The sequence below is a fragment of the Coptis chinensis genome, chromosome 7, assembly GCF_015680905.1.
Source record: "Coptis chinensis isolate HL-2020 chromosome 7, ASM1568090v1, whole genome shotgun sequence".
Taxonomy (NCBI): Eukaryota; Viridiplantae; Streptophyta; class Magnoliopsida; order Ranunculales; family Ranunculaceae; genus Coptis; species Coptis chinensis.
The window spans coordinates 89,645,123-89,667,858 of NC_141462.1; the positions used below are offsets into that span (position 1 = coordinate 89,645,123).

At 35.9% G+C, this 22,736-nt stretch overlaps 1 protein-coding gene and 2 pseudogenes across 1 annotated transcript; 2 read left to right on the plus strand and 1 right to left on the minus strand.

Moving 5' to 3' along the window:
* Window positions 1–370: 370 nt before the first annotated feature.
* LOC147489818 (transcription factor bHLH140-like) lies at window positions 371–5,318 on the minus strand (annotated as a pseudogene).
* A 13,450-nt stretch (window positions 5,319–18,768) lies between these two features.
* On the plus strand, window positions 18,769–19,563 carry LOC147489819 (protein FAR1-RELATED SEQUENCE 5-like). The gene has a single exon (XM_086574739.1). The coding sequence runs from the start codon at window positions 18,769–18,771 to the stop codon at window positions 19,561–19,563; it is 795 nt and encodes a 264-aa protein (XP_086430865.1).
* Window positions 19,564–19,744: 181 nt separating this feature from the next.
* On the plus strand, window positions 19,745–20,233 carry LOC147489820 (protein FAR1-RELATED SEQUENCE 5 pseudogene; annotated as a pseudogene).
* Window positions 20,234–22,736: the final 2,503 nt, after the last annotated feature.

Consider the following 22,736-nt stretch of genomic DNA (forward strand, 5'->3'; position numbering starts at 1 on the left):
CTTATCGTTTGTCCGACATAAGCAAGTTCTGGACACGATTTTTGGTGTCCAACGAAATAATTTCCCAGCAACATGCTAAGTGATTTCGTACTGTCCACGTTATGAACATTAAATAAGCTGGGCTGCCAATTGCCGTACAAGGATATGGATGTGGAGGGAAGGTACCAAAATAACAGTATGTGACACATATTTGGAATAATCGCTCAATGCAAACACAAATCCGTGATAGTTGTGGAGCCAACTGCTATAAGCTAACACTAGGCTGTTATTCATCTGATGCCCTAGTTAAGTTTTATCAAGTAAATCTCTGCAGAAAATTTGCTATGAGTAAAGATCTAATACGTAATCTAATTTTTCCCTTCACAAAACATAACACTGAATCGACCTCTCATTGCATTGAAACTCCTGGCACCGTGTCCTACTTCTATTCATTCTAGCTCAAAATTCACAACAAAGAGGACAGAACTACAGAGGTACATACTGTTTTTCATCAAACAAAAGCATCCTATCAACAAAAGGTTTGTATGAAACAAAATGCTTATCAGATGTACACACTTTCACGGATAAGTTTTACGTACTTTTATACCTATGCTTCAGTTTCGGCACCACTAGGTGGTGCTGGTATGAGATGACCCTCTTGGAGCAGAGATGGAGGGAATGGTGCTCGGCATTTGCTAATGTGTGATTTGAGGCGGGGAATGTTAGGATGTGCACTCCTACATCGGTGGCACCTCAACTCCATTGACAATAGCTTCTCGTCGTTGTTCAACCTTGCTTTCCCATATTTACTGATTTCATCAATTACATCTACTGAATCGCTGAAAAAAGCAGTGGTAAAACAATTCCAGTGCTTCTTGTTTTTAAATGTGTTGAGTTGAAATCCTGACTGATAACATGGAGGTGTAGCTGCTGCATTGAAGGGGTCTGCAAGAGTATTTTATTCCAGTCAGTAACTGTGGCTTATAATCTTGTAATACTCAGTCAAATCCAAATTACTGTCTTTTATACTGGTGCTGCAACATTACCTTGAACTTTTGACCAACATAACTATCCAACACTATTTATGCTATTGATTAATGATTATACATACAGTACATTGTGGTATTTAAAAAGAAAGATCGATGAGAACTACTGTGTGTGCTCATGGTCTTCCATCGTGAGGATGACGAGTGTGAGTGGTCCACAGGGTTTAAACCTAATGGACATTCCAATGAGAACGAGAAATACATAGATATAATATTCAGTCGGGATCCTTGTACGTGTATATCTTACTGGCGTTGGAGTGTTGCAACATAACCCTGAGCATTTGAATAAGAAGCAATCTAAACAATAGAGCACTCTTTACAGTATTAATAATACATACATATCCATACATAACAGTATTCACAACAAAATATAAAGGAGAACTAATATGTGAACTCGGTTATCGAAAAAAAAATAAAAAGAAAAAATAAAAATAATAATATGTGAACACATGAATCATCATATTTACTAAATAAAGGAATACTCGTCAGTAAGAAACTCATGCAATAAAGAAAACAACGAGAGATGAAAATTATGATGCACGGAATTAGGAAAGTATGTCTCCAACAAAACTCACGTAGTTTTAAAATAAGCATGTTTTATTTATTTCTATTTCGAAGTGTTCCTCAATCATTAGCACCACCAATATTCCGAAATATTATCTCCAAATTACTGTAATTTTTTACTGGTGCTGCAACATAGCCAAACAATTGAATGAGAAAAGATATGACCTATTCAGCATCTGTAGACTGTACTATTAATATCGTTACAGAATGGTATCGAGACGGAAGATCAATGAAGCATCATCTGATGAGAACTTCCTAGCCCACTTCACACCCGGCATGCATGGTCCTTAGTAATTGAAGGTGTTCTTCCCCTACATCTGCAAGATGATCAAGACCATCCTTTCTTGCTAACACCAGAAGGTGATTTTGTGCCTGCATGAAGATGAAGTATTAACCCGTTGTAACAACAATTATAGATGAGACCAATAGCAGGTCAGTTACCTTGGGGTAAAGATCGTTCAGAACAACCACATCATCTACCATCTCAATGACAACATTACTGTACTTCTCAGGATGGATAGCAATATGATGAAGACCTTGAGCCCATGAACCCCAACTCTTGGGCGTTTAAGCCACCAACATTATCATTGTCAATTGTGGATTTCTCTTTTTAGCACTAGTAGACCCAGAGGGCAAACACTTTCATTTGACTCTGAGAAAACATGCTGATTTCCAGGTTCACCATCAAGCCCCTTGCATTTCTTATTTCTCTCAGAGTCATAGGTAGCCCCTGGCAATCTTCTGATTGTTATTTGAAAAATCACTAGTAGGCTGTCTCTGTGGTAGATCTTCTCCATAACCTTTCTCTGTTATTTGCTTATTCACAGCAGATGCAAAACCTTCAAATAGTGATGAGTAGGCCTTCACGGAGAACATTGCAACCTTTATTGTAGTCATTGTTAAGAAAGTTTGGTCTGTGGGGATTCATGTTAGGACCCAAGAACATGTATGACATGAGTAACCCCTTCTTTTTTATATAGCGGGGGAGGTTAAAGGAAGAGGTACAACTAAAGCACTCCCTGGTGCAAGAGACCCAGCCAGTTTCTCAGTTGCAGCTTCTAGGGATGGACCCGGCATTGAAAATAGCTGCATTTACTCCACCACCGCCGGGTTTCAGTTTAGCCTGCACAAACAAATATTTTAATCAGATACCTTGACATGACTGGGTAAGAATACAAGTCTTCTACCCTTCGCCTTTAACCTTGCAAATTTCTTTTTAGTTGGCAGTTCTTTAAAATATTTATGGTAACAAGTATCCAATATTGCCATCTCACAAGTCACAACCATAAATGTAATGGCATGACAAACCGACTTCGTCAACCATCTTCCTTGTATTAATGGGGAATTTCTCATATGTACTCTTTCTTATGCCATATAGCATTATCAATACTCCTGCATAAATATCACGAACTAATGTACTAAAAAGAAATTCAATGATTTCAAAAAAAGAAAACAAAAAATACAGGAAAACAAAACAAAAGGTTGATACGTTCACAGTAGGCCTCCCTATGGAAACAACATGCTCCATCAGAATAATCATTCATTTCTAGTCGAAGTGTGGATGTTCTCCAGAGGCTAAATTCAGTTTCCTGATGATATGTATTTGGTATTTAGGCATTGTTGTGAGCGTCCAAGTACATCCCCCCCTCCCCCGGTTTCTATCCCTACCCAGAATATGCACAAAAATCACTAAATAATAATGCAAAAAAATGTCAAGTGAAGGTGAAAATACTAGCCCTCATCTACACAGTAACATATGACACGGTCAAGTCATGCAGCTATATGCATAGTTAAACAAAAATTTGTCGCGGAGCTCAAAACAGTTTATTATTGATTATGAGTGAATTCCTTTGCCTCTCCCCTATGTTATGCGCACCTTCTCAGTGTCTTATGTTGCTTCTACTACAAAATGAAACAGCTGGCACAGACTCTACAGAATTAGCACTTCTTTAGTAGCAATATAAAATCTTGCAAGAAGTGGTTACATACTGTAGGTATACTGGTATAGTTAACAAGTTCTCAAATAATGACTCGAGATGACAAACCACACAAAAGGTAAAAAGAAGTAATCCTTATACAACCATTGATATGAATTTAACATGTTCCCGATCCCAGCATACTTTGGCGCCCAAGTCCAAAACTTCGAGTGTGAAAAATAGTAATTAAAACACTTTTTGTTAAAACTTACCAGTTGGCAGCATTAGCAATTACATTACAAAAGCCAAACCACCTAGTGTATAAAGCTGAGGTTATATCTCCCTACAAAGCGTGAGGAATTTGGCAGGGGTCAATATTTTTCTCTGCTTTAGCCCTAACCAAAGCCAAAATCTTTGACCCGATGAGTCAGGTCTACCAAAACAAGTTTGACATTCTCAACCTTATTAAAAATTTCTCAACTTCTTCAACAATGACATCAGATGCCTTCTCCAGGTTGAACTGAAAATCAGCAGTCGAAATGGGCCGAAATGCAAGAGTAGAACCACTGGAAGAAGTTTCTGAAATCACAGCAGCTGATGAGTCCAGTGGCAAGTTTTCATCCATTTTTATTTCTTGATTTGAATTCTGAACAGCTGAAGGGTTGTTTCCTTACACTCCTTACCAGCAGGTTCCTCAGTTTCTTCATTAGACACAGTACCATGTGAGCAATTCACATTTGAATCTTTGGCAGGATTCTCAACTTTCTTCAAAATTTCATGATTCCTAATTGAACCATTGCACCTGGGTTTTCTGACCAAAACATCCCAATGGCAAGGTATCCCGCCCAAGGGCAGTGTACGTATTAACAACACCTTGAATATCAGTGTCATTTTGGCAAAATGTGATTCGAGAGAACCCTTCATTCAGCTTAGGTAGTTCTTTGTTCTGCAGCATTCTGTTCACAACAGCAGCAGCCTTTCCACCTTGCAAGTTTCCTTCATGACCAGTACGCTTCACTGATCGAGATATACAAAGTCGAGCAGGAAGATCAAGCACAACAGCATGAACATCCACTTGAGGTCCCCCTAGCTTCACAAACTCAGCACGTTGTTGTCTGTCTATATTGCATCTATCTATAAAAACACTTTTCCCATCCTTCAACGCTTCCACTGCACTCTTTAAACACTGGGCTTTTGTCCCAGATTTTTCCATTCAATGGTATCCTATAATGTAAAACAACAGCTTCTTCATACCCTTTACTAGAAATTGTTAAAACAAGTTGGAATTTACAGAGAGCGATATAAATAGACCTGGCAAAACACGAACCCAAGTTCGTTTAGCAGCTTTAATGACATTTTTCACAGAAAAAAGACTTTCCACTTCCAGGTGCACCCATCAAAATTACTATTACACCTTAGTATTCTTCTCCATTTCTTCTGCAAACACAAAAACGACAAAATGACGATACAGAGATGCAATTATAAAAACAGATATTTCGGGTTACGTACCTTGTGGAATCATTTCACTGTCCATCTCCATATCTTCTTCGTTTGAAACCTCATAACTCCTCTCAGGGGGAAACCTTCAAAAACACAAAACGCTTCTACGTAAAAACTCAACCCGCTTCCTCTTCAAATCTGCATAACTTTTTCTCGCCTACTTTGTGCTCGCTTTAATCCTTTCTCTAATGACTCTAATCTGTCCAGATGTCTCTCTCACTATCTCAGGCCCAAATAATACTCGATCTCCCACGTCTGCCCAACAAGCAGGTGATCGACATGGATGCCCATACAAAGCCTCAAAGGGTGCCATACCGATGTTCGACTGGAAACTGTTATTATATGCAAACTCCACCAAAGGCCAATGCTCCTCCCATCCTCCACCAAAATCCAATACACAAGACCGTAACATATCTTCTAATATCTGATTCACCCTTTCCGTCTGTCCATCTGTCTGAGGATGATAAGCAGTACTCATCGCCAAACTAGTACCCATAGCACGCTGAAAACTCTTTCAAAACTCATAAGTGAACAAAGGATCTCGATCCGAAACAATACTCACTGGAATCCCATGTAACCCCGACCACTTCCCGAATGTACAAGGAAACCAACTTATTTGTATTTCTACGCACGTCAATAGGAATGAAATGAGCAGTCTTTGTTAAACGATCAACAATAACCCAAATAGATTCATTACCTCTCTGAGACTTGGGCAAACCATCAATAAAATCCATAGAAATGTGCTCCCATTTCCACATCGGTATCTCTAATGGCCGCAATAATCCGTAAGGCCTCGATGTTTCGCCTTTTAACTGTCGACAAGTTAAACATCGAGAAATATATTCATCGACATCTCTTTTCATCCCTTCCCACCAAAAGGTCCTCTTCAAGTCATGGTACATCTTCGTTCCTCCAGGATGAATTGTAAACCGAGAACGATGAGCTTCATATCATATCTCTGTCTTTAACTCTGCATCATCTAGTACACACAATCTCCCATGAAATCTCAATCCTCCATCATAATCAATCTGCCTAATCGCATTTAACAATCATCTAAAAATATCAATGACTAGATCATCTAACCGACTCAAAAGAAATGGGTCTCTGTGCTACATGGCAAACACTCTACTGAAAATCACTGGTCTAACCTCCAAACTGCATATATACCCTTTATCTGTACCTGGTGTAGTCCGGATGTCATAAGTTGCTATAGTCTCCAAACTCTTCCACTCTTGCACCATAAGAGTGGTCAAAACACAAGGCAATCGACTAAGTGCATCAACAACTACATTGCCTCTTTACGGGTGATATTGAATCTCAAGTCATAACTACTTATGAATTCCATCCATCTCTGCTATCTCATGTTCAACTCTTTCTGTGAATAAAGATACTTCAAACTCTTGTGATCTGTGTAAAGCTCGAACTTCTCACCATATAAATAATGCCTCCATACCTTCAAAGCAAAAACCACTACCACTAACTCCAAGTCATGAGTGGGACAACGCCGTGTATCTTCAACTCGCCGTGAAGCATAACGACACCATCTTTTGGTCTTGCATTAACATTAACAACCCAAACCAGGTTCCACTAGCATCCTAAAACCACTAGTTTTTACGCCTCTAGTCGGGATTACTAGAATCGAGAGTAGTCAACCTCTGTTTCAATTATAAGAAAGCCTTCTCACAATCATTAGTCCACATAAACTTCACATCCTTCCTAGTTAACCGTTTTTGAGCGGAGCTGCAATAAGCGAGAACTTCTCAATAAATCTCCGATAATATCCAGCTAACCCCAAGAAACTCCTAATCTCTGTAACAATGGTTAGTTGTTTCCATTCTTTCACTACAGCAACCTTTTCAGGGTTTACAACAATCCCCTCACTAGATATCACATGTCCCAATAAACGAATTTCTTTTTTCCAAAAATGGCATTTGCTAAACTTAGCATACAACTTTTGTTCTCTAAACGTCTGCATCAGTATCTTCAAATGCATTTTATGTTATTCTATGTTTTGTGAATACACTAAAATGTCATCAATGAAAACAATCACAAATTTATCCAAATAGGGCTTGAAAATATGATTCATCAGGTCCATAAAGAATGTAGGTGCATTCGTCAACTTAAAAGGCATCACAGAAAACTCATACAAATCATACCGAGTTCTAAATGCAGTCAAAGGAATATTATTCTCTTCAACCCCCATCTGATAATAACAAGTCCTTAAATCAAACTTTGAAAATACCTTAGCCCCTTTCAACTGATTCAACAAACCGTCAATCCTAGGAAGCGGGTACTTATTTTTTATAGTCACAAGATTCAAATCCCTAAAATCAAAACACATTCTCAAGGTACCATCCTTCTTTGAAACAAAAATAGCAGGCGCACCCCATGGTGAGTTGCTTGGTCGTATGAACCCCTTCCTGAGTAATTTCTCGACTTGTACTTTCATTTCCTCCAATAGCTTAGGCGCCAACCTATAAGCCAACTTTGAAACTAGTGCAGTCCCTAGTACCAAGTCCATACGAAACTCTACCTCCTTTGTGGGTGGCAACCCTGGAATCTCCTGAAAAACATCTTCAAAGGGGGCACTACTTCCATATTGCTGATATCCCTCGTAGGTATCTTTATAGAGCACAGGAAACTAGATATCACCGAGTCCTCCTTACTATCACAAGTGTGAATCAACCTTGACTTGCCAGGTGTATTCACTATAACTTCCCTCCTCGCACAATCCAAGGTAACATGATAGCGCGTCAACCAGTCCATACCAAGTATGAAATGGAAACCCTCAAACCCTAAAACTATCAAGTATGTCATAGAATCAACTCATACAGATCAAACTCATACATACCTGAAGATTGATTGAGTTTCAACTTGCCTATCTATCAAACTCCTACTAGTCAACATTTCATAAAAAATGCACCCAACCGACTAGATATATGCTGCAAAACTGTAGTGCCCCCCACGAGAATTTCGGGAGCTCTGTAACCGGGGGTACCATGCTGAAATAAAAAAATGTTATTAGTTTTAATAGCAGGGAATGAGGATTTGTGCAGAATAACATACTACAATGAAATTACATAGAAAACCGTTAAACAAAACTTTTAATTGCAACCAACACAAATAGCTAGGGGTGGCAGTTTTGTACACGACCCGCTAACCCGACACGAATCCAACATTAAATTAGCGGGTTCAGGTTGGAAAAAAAAGCTTTTGGGTCATTTAAGGGTTGACCCACCGAACCTGACAAATAAGTGGGTTGGGTTAGTAGGATCACATAGGTTAACCCGAGTAACCTATTAGATAAATGTTTTAACATGTTTTAAGATAAGTTTCCTTATTTGTTAAAATCTCATCATCCCAACTATCTAAAATAAATGACTAAAAGGAGAAGGATTAGCCGTCATATTGATTCATTCGATAAAGATATGTTTTATTATTCAATTTTCATTGATATGTAGGTGACAAGAGCTCGCTTTGTATTTGGTTGGCTCTTTGGTGAAAACATGTATTTTGTATTATATAGCTAAGGTTGTTTTAAGTGAATCTTCTACGCAACTTCATCAGTGGAGATTCACTCAATCCATTTATTCACTATCCTCACAACTTGATCTTTCATTGAATTCAAGTATGCCTCGATAATTGGCTGTTTTTTTTATCTATTTATTTTTTGCTAAGATTTCAAATTAATACATTATAAGTGTATTGCTACAATGTCTTTGAGAAAAAGACTAGCTTTCGAACCCGTTCGTACCTTTATATTAAATTATTCTAAAAAAATTAGCAATTATGTATATATGCATAATTAGCTATGCATAGTTATGAGATCGATATGAAAATTATATTAATCACTCATTCAAATTTTTTGCACCACTCTCTATAAAAGGAAGCACCAAACCTTGATAAAACCCATCAACTTCTTTTTTGTTGTTAGGGTTAATAAGTTTGATTGAAGTTTTGTGAGAATGTTAAATATGGCTTAAAATAATATTGAAGCTACTTGAATAGAAAGACATTCCTAATCATAATAAAAAAAATTATGATAAACACTACTTAAAATACAAAACTATATTTGTCGAGACATTTATTCCCCTACATATAATCTGAGGACATATTTTAGGGTTATTAGTTCAATGCATTTGCATCAAGTTTCTGATTTTCCAATTATTCTTTAAGGTTAGTTCAATGTAGTACGTTGCATCCAGTTTCCAATTTCTCATTAATTATTCTTTGGGGATAGTTCAATGCAATAATTGCATCAAGTTTTTGATTTCTTGTTAATTATTATTTGAGGTTAGTTCAATGCAATTGCATCCACTTTATGATTTCCCATTTGTTATTCATTAAGGTTAATTCAGTATAGTTGCATCCAGTTTTCGATGTTTCGTTAATTAGTCTTTGAGATTAGTTCATTGCATTTGTATACAGGTTTCAATCTCCTGTTAATTACTCTTTGAGGTTAGTTCAATACATCTGCATCCAGTTTCTGATTTCCCATTAATTACTTTTTTAGGTTAGTTCGTTAGTTTACAATTTCTAGTTATTTATACTTTGAGGTCAGTGTGATACAGTTATATCCGGCTTTCAATTTCCAGTTAACTATTCTTTGAGGTTATTTCAATACATTTGCTGTAAAGTCCTGAATTATTATTAAGGGTATTTTCGTAAATTTCCTATTAAATCTAGGGTCGTTTATGTAAGTTGGTCGTCGGGTTTATATTTCAAACGTACGTAACTGGATGAAACTTAACTCCGACTCATAAGTCACGTTAGGTAAGCGACCCATATGCAAAAATTTGATAAAATGCTGGTTAGCGGTTGTTTCAGCGTCGTATGGCCGCACGAAGTTACCAGTTCGCCAGGAGGTGGGTTATTGTTATAGCCTGCGGAGAGATAGAATATAGAAGATTAAATTTAGCGGGATGAGCCGGAAAAATAATTACGACGCGACGTCAAACGAGTGGTGGTTAGGCGTATTAGGACCTTAAGTCCAATTGGAATCGATCGGGCTTGGGCCCAAAAATATCGGCCGAAATCGAAAATAGGAAAAAACCGCACGAAACCAACAGTAAAATGAAAAATCGCGAAATCCATCGCACCTTCTTCCCCAATTCGACAGTAACAAAAACCTAGGAGAGAGAAACCAAAAATTCTCTCAATTCACCTCGATCCAAACCTCAAATCTTCACCCTCAAGCCTTAGAAACCTTAAACCCAAATGTGAGGATTCGAAATTTGTGGGAATCGCGCCGTATCAAGGTAAAAGGTGAGTGCGATTTCGTATATATGTGCTGATTTGATTTAAATTGTTGATGGAATTGATATCTTGATTGTAACTGAGTGTATTGGGGGGTGTTGAAGGTCGGCAGTAGCAGTGGACGAGCGGGAGTGGAGTGGAACAGTGGTGAAAAAATTATTGGAATTGCGTCGTATCGCCGCTGCCACCGCTGCCGGGTGAGTTTAATTTGCTTTAATCGATAGTTAAACTCATTGCAATGGAATTGATGTGTTACTGAAAATATTGAACGGTGGTGTGGTGTTTCGGCAGTAGCTCGGTTTGGAGAAGGAGAGCTGCGATTTTGGTGGAGCAGCAAGCTAGGAGTGATTTTGTGGCTGACTTGGTAAGAATTTGATTATTCAAGCCAATTTCGAGCAATTCATGTTGATTTATAACTGTTTAAGACTTGAATGAGTAATGAGTGAGAGATAAAGAACACCCCGATATTATTGTTAGAGTTAATATGAATCGGGCGGCTGGGATTGGTTGTAGTTGAAATTTGGGACTGGAAAGTAGGATGGAATAGGATTGGCGTCGATATGAGGGCCTGCAATGGCCGAAATAGCCCGTAGAGACCGCCGAGTAATAAAGGCTTAAAATGGCCTGTGGCTCTGTTAACGGTAGTTAGATAAAAATAAATACCCGAAACCAAATTCGTAGTGTCGAGATTCTTCTCGACTTACGTTATATAAGAATTCTCGTTCGTTTCGATAATTTCTAATGGTCGACGATATATATATATGATGTGTAGGAGTAAATACGAGGGGATTGATTAAGCGAGCTTGATTCGTTAAGTGGGCTTGAGGAGAACGGAGCTTGCTAAGGTAGGAACCTACATACCAATATATAGTCTGCTTATTTTCATGCATGATTTGAGTTGTTTAAAATGTTAAGAAATAGTTTGCGTATCAACCATGCATGTATATATGATATTCATGTTTTTGCATTGTAGTTTTCCTCGATATGAATTAAGTATATGGATAGCTTTCGCGTGAAATGGTTTTCTGTAAAATTGGGGGTAGCGAGGAATTGTTTTCTGGTTAAAAGTGAAAAACTGGTTTTAGGGAAAGGTTCGCGTCTCTTGTCTCAGCAAGGAGACAGAGAGATGGATTTTGTAATGCGGGTAAGGATTACCCGGTTGTTTGTAACTAGGTGCGAGGTTCTGGATTGGTCCCGGAATGGTCGTGCATGTTATTTACGATGATTCGCCGTTTGGGAATCATCGGTTGTTATTTACTATGACTGGCCCGTTTGGGAGTCATAGGTTGTTCTGCTCGATTTCGGGAAATCCAGGAACTCACACCTATATAATCAACAGTTTTAAAAGAAAAACTAGATATGTAACTAGAGTATTTGAAAATAATCGGTAATCTATATATATATATAGATATTACTATGTTTATCACGAGGAGATTTAGAAAAGGAACCGTGAATTCCTATAAAGAAGGAACTGTTGTCGCATTTCAGAGAGGCAGTCATTCGCTCTAGATTCCAACTGTGGTGTACACCTTCGAGGTGGTGGGCCACCTTTAAAGGGATGCATCACTGGATGTAGTCGGGAATTCCTTTTCTACTTTTCTAGATAACCATTGCTTGTGGACGTGTCAATTTGTATGGTGATTAGCTTGTGGGGTTACATGCTACCTCGATGAGGTTTAGGCGAGGAGTGAGAGTTTAGTCCACTCCACGGATGTGTGTCGATCCCGAAAGATCTGAGTCGCCGAACGGTTGACCACCGTAAGTTAGGTGGTGACGACCGTATGGGGGGTCGTGGGTCACAGGGCCCACCCGAGCCCTAAAAGCTTTGGGGATTTTGTGTGTACGAAACACAACAACGGCATTTCCCCTCCGGCCCGGTAAAATCAGGAAAACAACGGTGCATGGTTCATTAATTGGGAAGTCTTGAACCGAGATTGCCTCGTGGGACCGGGTCGAGTACCCTGCACTTCACCATTCTAATAGGATGCGTGACCCACAATAGTTGTATGATGATTGTGAAAACTCTATTTTGAATATCAATGAAGCATGTCGAGATGATTTTTCGCTAGTTAGTGATGTATATATACATAGTCACAATATTTGAATACTATTATAGAAACCCCGCATGTTTTAAATGTTTTCTATAAGTAAACTATTATTGGCTATGTCTTTCACTGGGCATAGTTGTTTGCTCATCCTACTTAACATTTCGGACGAGCGATTCCGGAGGAGGGTTTTTCCCTAACCCTAGTGATGACGGGTATGGTGATTTGGGAGGATTTCCCCCCTTGCTTGAGAGAGGCGAGTCAAGTTTATATTTTTGAATTTGGATAGAGATGACCTAGGTTATTCTTTTTCTTTGTATATAATGAGCCTAGCTCTTTTCCTTTGGTTGTATAGAAAGAGACTAGTTTCTTTTGTTGTATATATAGAGAGCTAGGTCATTTTGATGTAATAATCGTGATTTGGCAACGGTTCTCCTTGTTTTGTAGTTATATCGTCATATCCCCGCAGTAGTAGTTAGAGTTAAGTGTAGTATATATGGTTGTTGGATGTATGTATGGTTGTTGGAAGGGAATTATAAGATGTCGGGGTTTATGACAAAGTTATGACATGAGTTTTTTAGGTTTCTTAACGTCGATCAAACAAAGGAAACTCTGCCGAAATTTCGGTAGAATCGGGATAGGTGTCTGCCTCGAGATTCATTCCACGTCCTCGGGATGTGTGTTGGGTCTCGGGGCGTGACATTTGCATACAATTTCTGATTTCCCATTAGTTAATCTCTTATTTTAGTTTAATGAAGCTGCATCCAGTTTTTGATTTCAGTTAACTATTCTTTGAGGTTAGTCAGTTGCATCTAATTTTCGTTTTTATATTAATTGTTCTTTGAGGTTAGTTCAATGTTTTTGCATTAAGTTTTTGATCTCCCGTTAATTATTTTTTGAGTTTAGTTCATTGCAATTACATCAAATTTATAATTTCATGTTAATTATTCATTTAGGTTAGTTCAGTGCAGTTTCATCCATTTTTCAATATTTCGTTAGTTAGTCTTTGAGATTAGTTCATTGCATTTGCATCCAGTTTCCGATTTCCCGTTAATAACTCTTTAAGGTTAGTTCAATACATCTGCATCTAGTTTCTGATTATTTATATTTTGAGGTTAGTTATTTTGCAATTACATCCGGTTTCGATTTTACGTTAACTATTCTTTGAGGTTATTTCAAAGCATTTGCATTTAGTTTATGATTTCTCACCAATTATTCTATGAGGTTAGTTCAATACAGTTGCATTTGGTTTTTATTTTTTGTTAATTATTTTTTGAGTTTAGTTCAATGCATTTGTATCTAGTTTCTAGTTTCCCATTAGTTATTATTTGAGGTTTGTTTGATGTATTTGCATACTATTTCCAATTTCTCGTTAAATATTTTTTAAGGATTTGCATCCAATTTCTAATTTCCTGTTAGTTATTCTCTGACGTTATTTTAATGCAATTGCATCCAGTTTTCGATTTCTGGTTAACTACTTTTTGAGTTTAGTTTATTGCATTTGCATAAAGTTTTCAATTTTCCGTTAATTACTCTTTGAGCTCAGTTATGTATTTGAATCCAGTTTCCAATTTTATTTTAATTATCCAATGTGGTGTGTAATACCAACTTCTACTGATACATCTGTAGTGTCCTTGCAAACATGACATAAAAAATAAATTATGCTTGATTTATTATGTGGGATCATCGAAGATTATCCAGTTCCCAATTTCCTGTCAATTATTATTTAAATTATATGCATTACTCACTATGTAGAATCTTCAAAGATTATCTATGAATGAGTGTTGTTATATTAATTATTCTGAAAAATATTTGCAAATATGCAGAACTATTATATATTAATATTATATTGATCACTCATCCAAATTTCTTATAATGTGAAAACCTCATTCTCCAAAAAAAAAAAAAAAACTCGCCTTTGATAAAACCCTTCAATTCAACTTCATTTTGTTGTTTAATAATAGAAGTTTGATTGAAGTTTTGTGAGATTGCCTAATAAGGCAAAGTTCATATATATTGAAGCTACTTGAATAGTAAGGAGTTCTCAATCATACGGAAAGAGATAAGATAAACACCATTTTAAATACAAAGCTGTACTTATTGAGACATTCCCACAACATATAACCCAACTATGTTTTGAGATTAGTTCAATGCATTTGTATCTAATTTCTGATTTTCCGTTATTTATATTTTGAGGTTAGTTCAATGCAGTTGCATCCGATTTCCGATTTCCGATTTCTCGTTAATTATTCTTTGCGGTTAGTTCAATACATTTGCATCCAATTTCCAATTTCTTGTTAATTATTTCTTTGAGGTCAGTCCAATGCATTTGCATCCAGTTTCTGATTTCCTGTTAATTATTATGTGAGATTAGTTTAATGCATTTGCATCCAGTTTCCGATTTCTCGTTTATTATTTGATAAGGTTGCATTTGCATCTAGTGTTCGATTTCTCGTTAACTATTGTTTGAGGTTAGTTCAATGAATTTGCATCCAGTTTTCGATTTCCCTTTAATTATTTCTTGAGATTAGTTCAATGTATTTGCATCCAGTTTATTTTTTGAGATTAGTTCAGTACAGTTGCATCTGGTTTCCGATTTCCCGTTAATTATTCTTTAAGATTAGTTCTATGCATTTGCATTATGTTTCCAATTTACAATTAATTTTTCTTTGAGGTTAGTTCAATGGAGTTGCATCCAATTTTCGATTTTCCATTAATTAAATCTTTGAGGGTTAGTTCAATGCATTTTGCATCCAATTTCCGATTTTCCGATAATTATTATTTTTTATGTTAGTTTGATGTATTTGCATCCAAGTTTTGATTTTCTGTTAATTATTCTTTGAGGTTAGTTTAATACAGTTGTATTCACATTCCGATTTTTTATTAATTACTTTTTAAGATTAGTTTAATGTTTGTATTTGCATCCAGTTTCCGATTTTCTGTTAAATATTATTTGATGTTAGTTCGATGCATTTGCATCCGGTTTTCGGTTCCCCATTAATTGTTCTTTGACGTTAGTTTCATTCAGTATTATATATATTTTAAAATATTTGTCATTATTATTTTGCAGTTATTTTTTTTATTTTCTATTATATATTTTGTGATATTATTTTTTGTATAATTTAATTTTCTACATGTAATTTGTTTTGGTTTGGTATATAATTTATTTAAATCCAATGTCCACTTTAACTGAATCTCGTTATTCCGCCAAATATATGATATTATAGAGTTGAAAAATTATATTATAGTGTTGAAAAATTATAAATTCATAAATTTAATTGGAATATGTCATAATTATTATGGTTAGAATTGTGATTTTTGGAATCATTAACTATGAATTATGTCTAAATCCCACAGTGGATGGCGCATCAAATCTAAAGGGTTTTAGGAAAATCGTTTTAGGTAGAAACTATTGTTTTTAGCAATTTAGTTTTTTGTCTGATATTTTTTTTTTTCCATAATTAGCTATATTGTTTAGGAAAAGTTGGAGACTTTGTGAAACTCTAGATAAGATTGTTTTTTCGTATTTAGCTATAGTGTTTAGGAAAAGTTAGAGAATCTGTGAAACTCTAAATGGGATTGTTTCCTTATTTATATCATATTTTATTTTATTTTTATAATTAGTAATAGAGTTTAGAAAAAACTGGAGTCTCTCCTAGTGTTCCAAAAAATAGATTGGTGAGGGTATAACTATAATATATATATCTAAGGAATTGGAATATGTCGTAATTATTGTGGTCAGAATTATGATTTTTGAAATTCTTAACTATGAATAAATGTCTAAATCACACAGTGGATGACACATCAAATCGAAAGGGTTTTAAGAAAATCATATTTAGTGGAAACTATTGTTTTTAGCAATTTAGTTTTTTGTCTCCGATTTTTTTTTTCATAATTAGCTATATTGTTTAGGAAAAGTTGGAGACTCTGTGAAACTCTAGATGGGGTTGTTTTTTTGTAATTAGCTATAGTATTTAGAAAAAGTTAGAGACTCTGTGAAACTCTAGATGAGATTGTTTCTTTATTTATATCCTACTTTTTTATAATTAGTAATATAATTTAGAAAAAATTGGAGTCTCTGCAAAAAAAAAAAAAGATTGGTGAGGATATAACTATAATATATATTTAAGGATAAAGATAAATATTTGTTTCCTATTTTTGTTTCCTATTTTATCTCCTACTTTTTCTTAATCAGTCATGACACGTGGACACCCTAAAAACACTTCCTCAATTGAAGAGGGTAGAGCTATAATATATATATATATATATATATATATATAAAGACACCCTTTTCGGAGCAAGCAATTATGCTAACATATGGACCAGGTGTGTTCTAAAATAATATTTTTAGCATTAACCATGTGAACTTAGATTTCACTATTTCATACAACACACATGTAATCTTTCTGCATCATTAACATAGAGATACATTTCTATGATTACTAATGAACTCATTGTGTTATACTGTTTTTGATAGGTGCAAAACCATACTATACAAATGTAATTGTGTCCTTATTAGTTATTATATATTGCCGGCTACCCGTAGCATATTCATTGTGAATAACATTGATATAGATGAGTAATAAGAGGCAAAAGATTATTTTAAACCTTTGAGAAAAGGAACTTTGAATGGTGTCCTCCGAAATTGAACAAAAAATTAGCTCATGGTATGTAGTGGTATGTAGTTTAGGTTAACGCAGTAAACAACACAAAATAAACATATAACCAATCTTTAGGAATAAGAGCACCAACTAATAATACCTTATACTTTGATCTTAGTTGGTATCGATAGTAGAATGTAACAAAATTTAAAAAGAACTTCATTGTAGTCGGGAATTAGAAATGCAAGATGACATGTTTTCTTTTATCAAGGCAGTCTAGAATTCATTGGATCAAAACACTACATAAACATATATAGTAGTATCTTTAATATTATTGATTGTATTAAAATGGTACAAACTTTTCTAATTTCAAACATGTACTCGGTAAAGTGCCAAACTATCAATTTGTAGTTTACTTATAAAAGGAGACTTCCAAGCAAGTTGTTAGTTTTGTTGTTTCCTTTTTATTTCTAAATTTTTTACCACTTAATTTTGCTTTGGGATTATCATTAGGTTTCTCTTTGCAACGGTTCCATTGTTTCTACTACATGCTTCCACTAGCCATATACTCCCTCTCTCAAGTCATTTTTGTGGTTATTTATCATGACCTTTTAGACAGCAGAGGCTTCAACTTTACATACTCGAGGAGATTATAGTGCCAAACCAAACGGTGTCATGGCCAAGACACCTTCTACTAACTTATTCAAGTAATTTAGTTAATCTTTCGTGAAACTTATCCTCTCTTGATCTGTTTATTATTGATTATTAATTTATTAGTCATTTGGTTTCGGTAATGTGCCTCTGAGTTTGACTATATGTTTCTTAGAATATACATAAGACCATCCATATAGGATATAAAAGAAGACTCCAGAAATTTGATATCTTTCTCTTTGAATGAGATCTCAATTCTAGCTACGACTATTTTAACAAGTAGATGTTGCCAATTTCATTGGGAAGTAATCCCAATTTTACATTTATTGGTTGTCTTCATATGCGTAATGCTATTCCTTAGACTTACTAGAAACTAATAGGTAACCTGTTGTTTTCATATGTATAATGTATTTTTGGAGGTTTACATCCTGAGCCTAAATTATTAGGATAGGTAACCTGTTGTTTACATTGTGTGTGTATATATATATATACACACGAGGGGGTTCCGTTTACAATAGATTTGGTATAATACTTCTTACAATAGATCAGGACCGAACACAACTAAAAATCTAGCGGGTTTAAATTTGTGTGAGTTGGCACTCATTTAGCGTGAAAGAAGTGTGTGGGAACGGCTCCAACCAAGCCGAGAAGAAAAAAAAAAAACCCCCACGTAGTTTTTTTTACTCTTCTTCCTCTCTGTTTTTGGCCTTTAGAAACCTTACACTTCACCTTCTTGAGAAATAATATTACCTTCGCAGCTCTCTCTCTCTCTCTCTTCATATATTGACACCACTGTCAGGGTAAAGCGCCTGTTATGACCAGCAACAACGCTACTCGACATTGACGACAAAAAGAGATTAAACGAGTAACTTATAAAAGGTATACTTCTCTCAGCCCAATTTTGTTATACTAAGAAAAAACATTACTTTGGGTGAAGTTATTGTTCAAAAAGTTATAAAATTAAAGTTTTTATGCGTTTTTTGTCTACTTCTTGGGTGATGTTGGTGTTCATGTGTTTTGGGATGAAAACAAGATATTTAGTTTCTATGGGAAACTAATTGATGTCAACGTTATTTGACAATGTTGCTCATGCATTACAGACAATAATATGATAACATATGAATTGAAGTCTTACACTTTTTTTTAAGATTTTTTTTTTCTTTGTATTAATATTCTGTTGAACTTTTTTTTTCCATAGATGCTACAAAAAATGGAAGAGTCTCATGACCAAGAATCTGAGCTTATGGGGAACTTCAGCGGAGTCACAGACTGTGGAACATCTTATGTCCAAGTGGAAAAGAACACAGTTGGATCTCCTACAAAGGATTTCGACGATGCCATAGACACACCCTATGTAGGGATGACTTTTAAATCAATTGAAGAAGCAAAGAAATATTATGAACGATATGGTGTAAGCAAAGGATTCTCAATTGTTACGAGATCTTCTAACAAATCTTGGCTGCATTGTGACATGGTGACAAATATCGGTTTTGCGTGCTCACATTTTGGTTCTCATAAGAAGAAGTTAAATGAAAATGTTGAGAGACCACGTTTGAATGCATCAATAGAAAGAGGGGATTGCAAAGCATATATGTACGTTAAGCTTAGGCGAACCACACTAAAGTGGGAGGTTGGACAGTTTTGTGATGAACACAATCACACATTTGTCACGCCGTCTAAAACGATATTCCTTAAACAAAACCGAATGATGCCAGCTACGGCAAAAGGCATGGTGGAACTTTTTCAGAGGGAAAATATGCAAATAAACAAAGTTACAGCGATCTTTGGAGGTGATGTCATTGGTTTCACAAATCGTAATTGTTGGAATCATCTTCGTGACGTAAGGCAAAAGCTTGATGTTGGGGATGCTCAGTGGGTCTTTAACCACTTCCAAAGAAGGCAAATTGAGAATCCACAATTTTTCTATGCTATTCAATATGATGGAGAAGGGAGAGCAATTAATTTCTTTTGGGTTGATGCTAAGTCTCGTGATGTCGATTATTAGCGGTTTTGAGATGTAGTGTCATTTGATACTACATACAAGACTAATAAGTACAAGCTGCTGTTTGCACCATTCACCGGTGTGAACCATCACTTTCAAACTATCCAGTTTGGATGTGGGTTACTACAAGACGAGACAGAGGAAAGTTTCATATGGCTATTTACAACTTAATTGGAAAGAAGCAATGAGGGAAAAAACACCTATTTCCATTATTACTAACTCGGACCTGGCCATGAAAGCTGCTGTACCTAAAGTGTTCCCTAGCACACGTCATAGGCTATGCTATTGGCATATTAAAAAAAAGTTTGGTGAGAAGTTGGGACATCTATACCACAAAGGCTCAAATTTTAAAGGAGATGTTAAGAAATGCTTAAAATGGACATTCAGGATTGAAGATTTCGAGAGAAGATGGAACACACTGATGAGTAAATATGAATTAAGTGACCATCATTGGCTCATTGGAATATTTGAAGATCGTGAGGTATGGGTTCCTGTGTACAATCAAACTACTTTCTTTGCTGGTATGAACACTATTGGTCGTAGTGAGGGAATCAACGGGTTTTTCAAAAATCATATCAAAGGCACCACTAATTTAATGGAATTTGTTCAAAAATATGAACAAGCTTTGAAGACTATGGAATTAAATGAGAGAACAGAAGATTATGAGTCATAACAAAAGAATCGTATTGTCACTGGGAGAAGTTATATTTTGAAGCATGCGGCCAAGATATATACACGAAGGATGTTTGAAAAGTTTAGGACTCAATTTCTGAATGCTGAGTTATACAAAGCTGACATTGTTACTACTGAACCACTTACATATGCTGTGAAGTACATTAAAAACAAGACTGATAGTGAGAGTGAGCATTAGGTTGTGCAATGGAATCCCCAGACATGTGAAAGTATTTGTGAATGTAATCGTTATGAGTTTGTTGGAATACCATGTGTGTAACGCCCGTATTTTTAAAATATGTTTTTATCTATTTAATTAATTAATTTAATTATTTATTTTCAAAATTCGTTGGATTAAATTCGAGATACGTGGGCCTGGTTTTTGGGCCCGAGTCTGTGTTGGGCTTGGGTTTCGAACCCAAGTATATAAACATATTTTTCTAGAGAATAGGGTTTTTTTTTAAAGATAATAAAATAATAAAAATGGAGGCTCGAGCGTTGGAGCGCGACGACTCGGACTCGGAGAAATTCGTGGAGCTTTGGGATTAAGGTGAGTAGTTTAATTTCATTTTTTCTCGTCTATACCAAGAGACAATTTTACTGTAGTACCACGTTTACTATATGTTTTCGGTTCATTTTTCATTTTCTGCTCATTTTCTGTTCAGCAACGATTCTTCTCGTTAATGTTAAAACTTGTTAGAATTATAGAATTGTCAAAAACTCGTTAATAGTTGTTCATGGTGGCGCGAGCCCAGTGAACAGAGAAATCATCTCTGTACACTGTTGAAACTTTTATTTTGGTATTATCTCGTTGGTTGAGGTCGGGCTGTCAAAGCTCTGTCGAAGCTTCGAGAAGCCCTCAATGGCGTTGCCCAGCCAAAGAAAACGGAATCGTCCCGTTCTTTTTTTGTTTAAACTATGTTTTTGTGATGTTCAACTGTTGTGTTGTGTTATGGGATTGATTGATGATTTGGAGAGTTGGGAGGGGGCTGTTGGAGCTTGGAGAAAGCTTGAGCCGTCGTTAATGGCGTTCTTGCCATTCGGTGGATAATCGGGGGGCGATTTTTGTAGGTTGAACTGTTTTGGTTGGGTTTTTGAATCTTGTGTTGGTTGTCGATTGAAGGGGTTGTGTTTGAGTGTGTGGGGACTGTTGAAAGGATGCGGAAGCCATTAATGGCGGCAGTAAAATCTTTTAGATCTAGTTTTGGGTGAGGGTTGGATTGTATGATTTGGGGTTTTTGTTTTAACTAATGTTGTTTGGTTTTGGATTTGGGTTAAAATCGGCTTGATGAAATGGGAGTGGGTGGCCGGCGCGTTTTGGTGGCTGGTGGAGGAAGAAGGTTGGAGAAGATGAACAGTAAATTTCGGTTGGGCTTTGGGCCTAAACCTTTTGGTTTTGTGTGGGCCGAAATCTAATTTAGTTTGGTTGGGCCGGTTTTTAGTTAAGTTGTTATTGGGCCGGACCAGTTCAATTAAGCTTGGACCAATTTGGTTTAGTTCTATGGGCCCGTTTCATTTGTTTTGATTGGGCCGGTTTCAGTTCAAATTTTCGGGCCGAACTCAGTTGTGTTTTGGGCCAGTTCAGTCTAAAGTTTTTGGGCCAGTTTCTAATATTGCTTGGGGCCAGTCCATAGGATTTAATATAGATCCCAATTGGGTCAGGTTGAATAATAAGTTAGTGTAGACTTTCGGGGCCGGGTTTTAAGGTTTGGGCTTGGCCAGTTGGGTCCGAACCATTACCTTGGTCATGAGCCCATGAGCCATGCACATTGCCCTTAGCCATGAACCATGGCTATGACCCTGAACCTGTCGAACATGGAAACGACAGTTTGACTTTGACAATGACAGTTTGACTTCGACCATGATGTGTTGACTTTGACAATGACAGTTTGACTTTGACCGTTGATCGTTGACTTTGATCGTTGACCGTTGACTGTGAAATGTTGACTTTTTTTTCCAGTTTTTCACATATTTAAGAATATGGACAAATATAGTAATAAAATATTGTTGAAATTGTAATACGTTGTTGGTCATTATCTAATTATGATGTGACGTGAGTAGTAAAAATATATATATATATATATATATATATATATATATATATATATATATATATATATATATATATATTGGGCTTTGATTGTGGAATTTGTAGAAATTTGTTTAATTGTGCTACATTTTATGTTGTAAATTGTATGGACAAATCAAATGTTGAAATGTTTGTGGAAGTCGATATAAATTTGGTTGTCATTATCTAATTAAGATTTGACGTTGATATTGTGACATTATATAATATGTTGGGATATATATATATTAAATGCAATAGTTTTGGAGGAATAAATGTATAAACGCTCCATTATTATATTTATGAGATGCTAGTAGAGTATTTGTGGATATTTCCCACGGGAGTGTGGCGTAGTGCAATAATATATTGGCACGTGAAATAATGAGAGTGGTTATGAGATATAATTGAGATATTTCTAAATATTGTGGCTTAGTGCAAT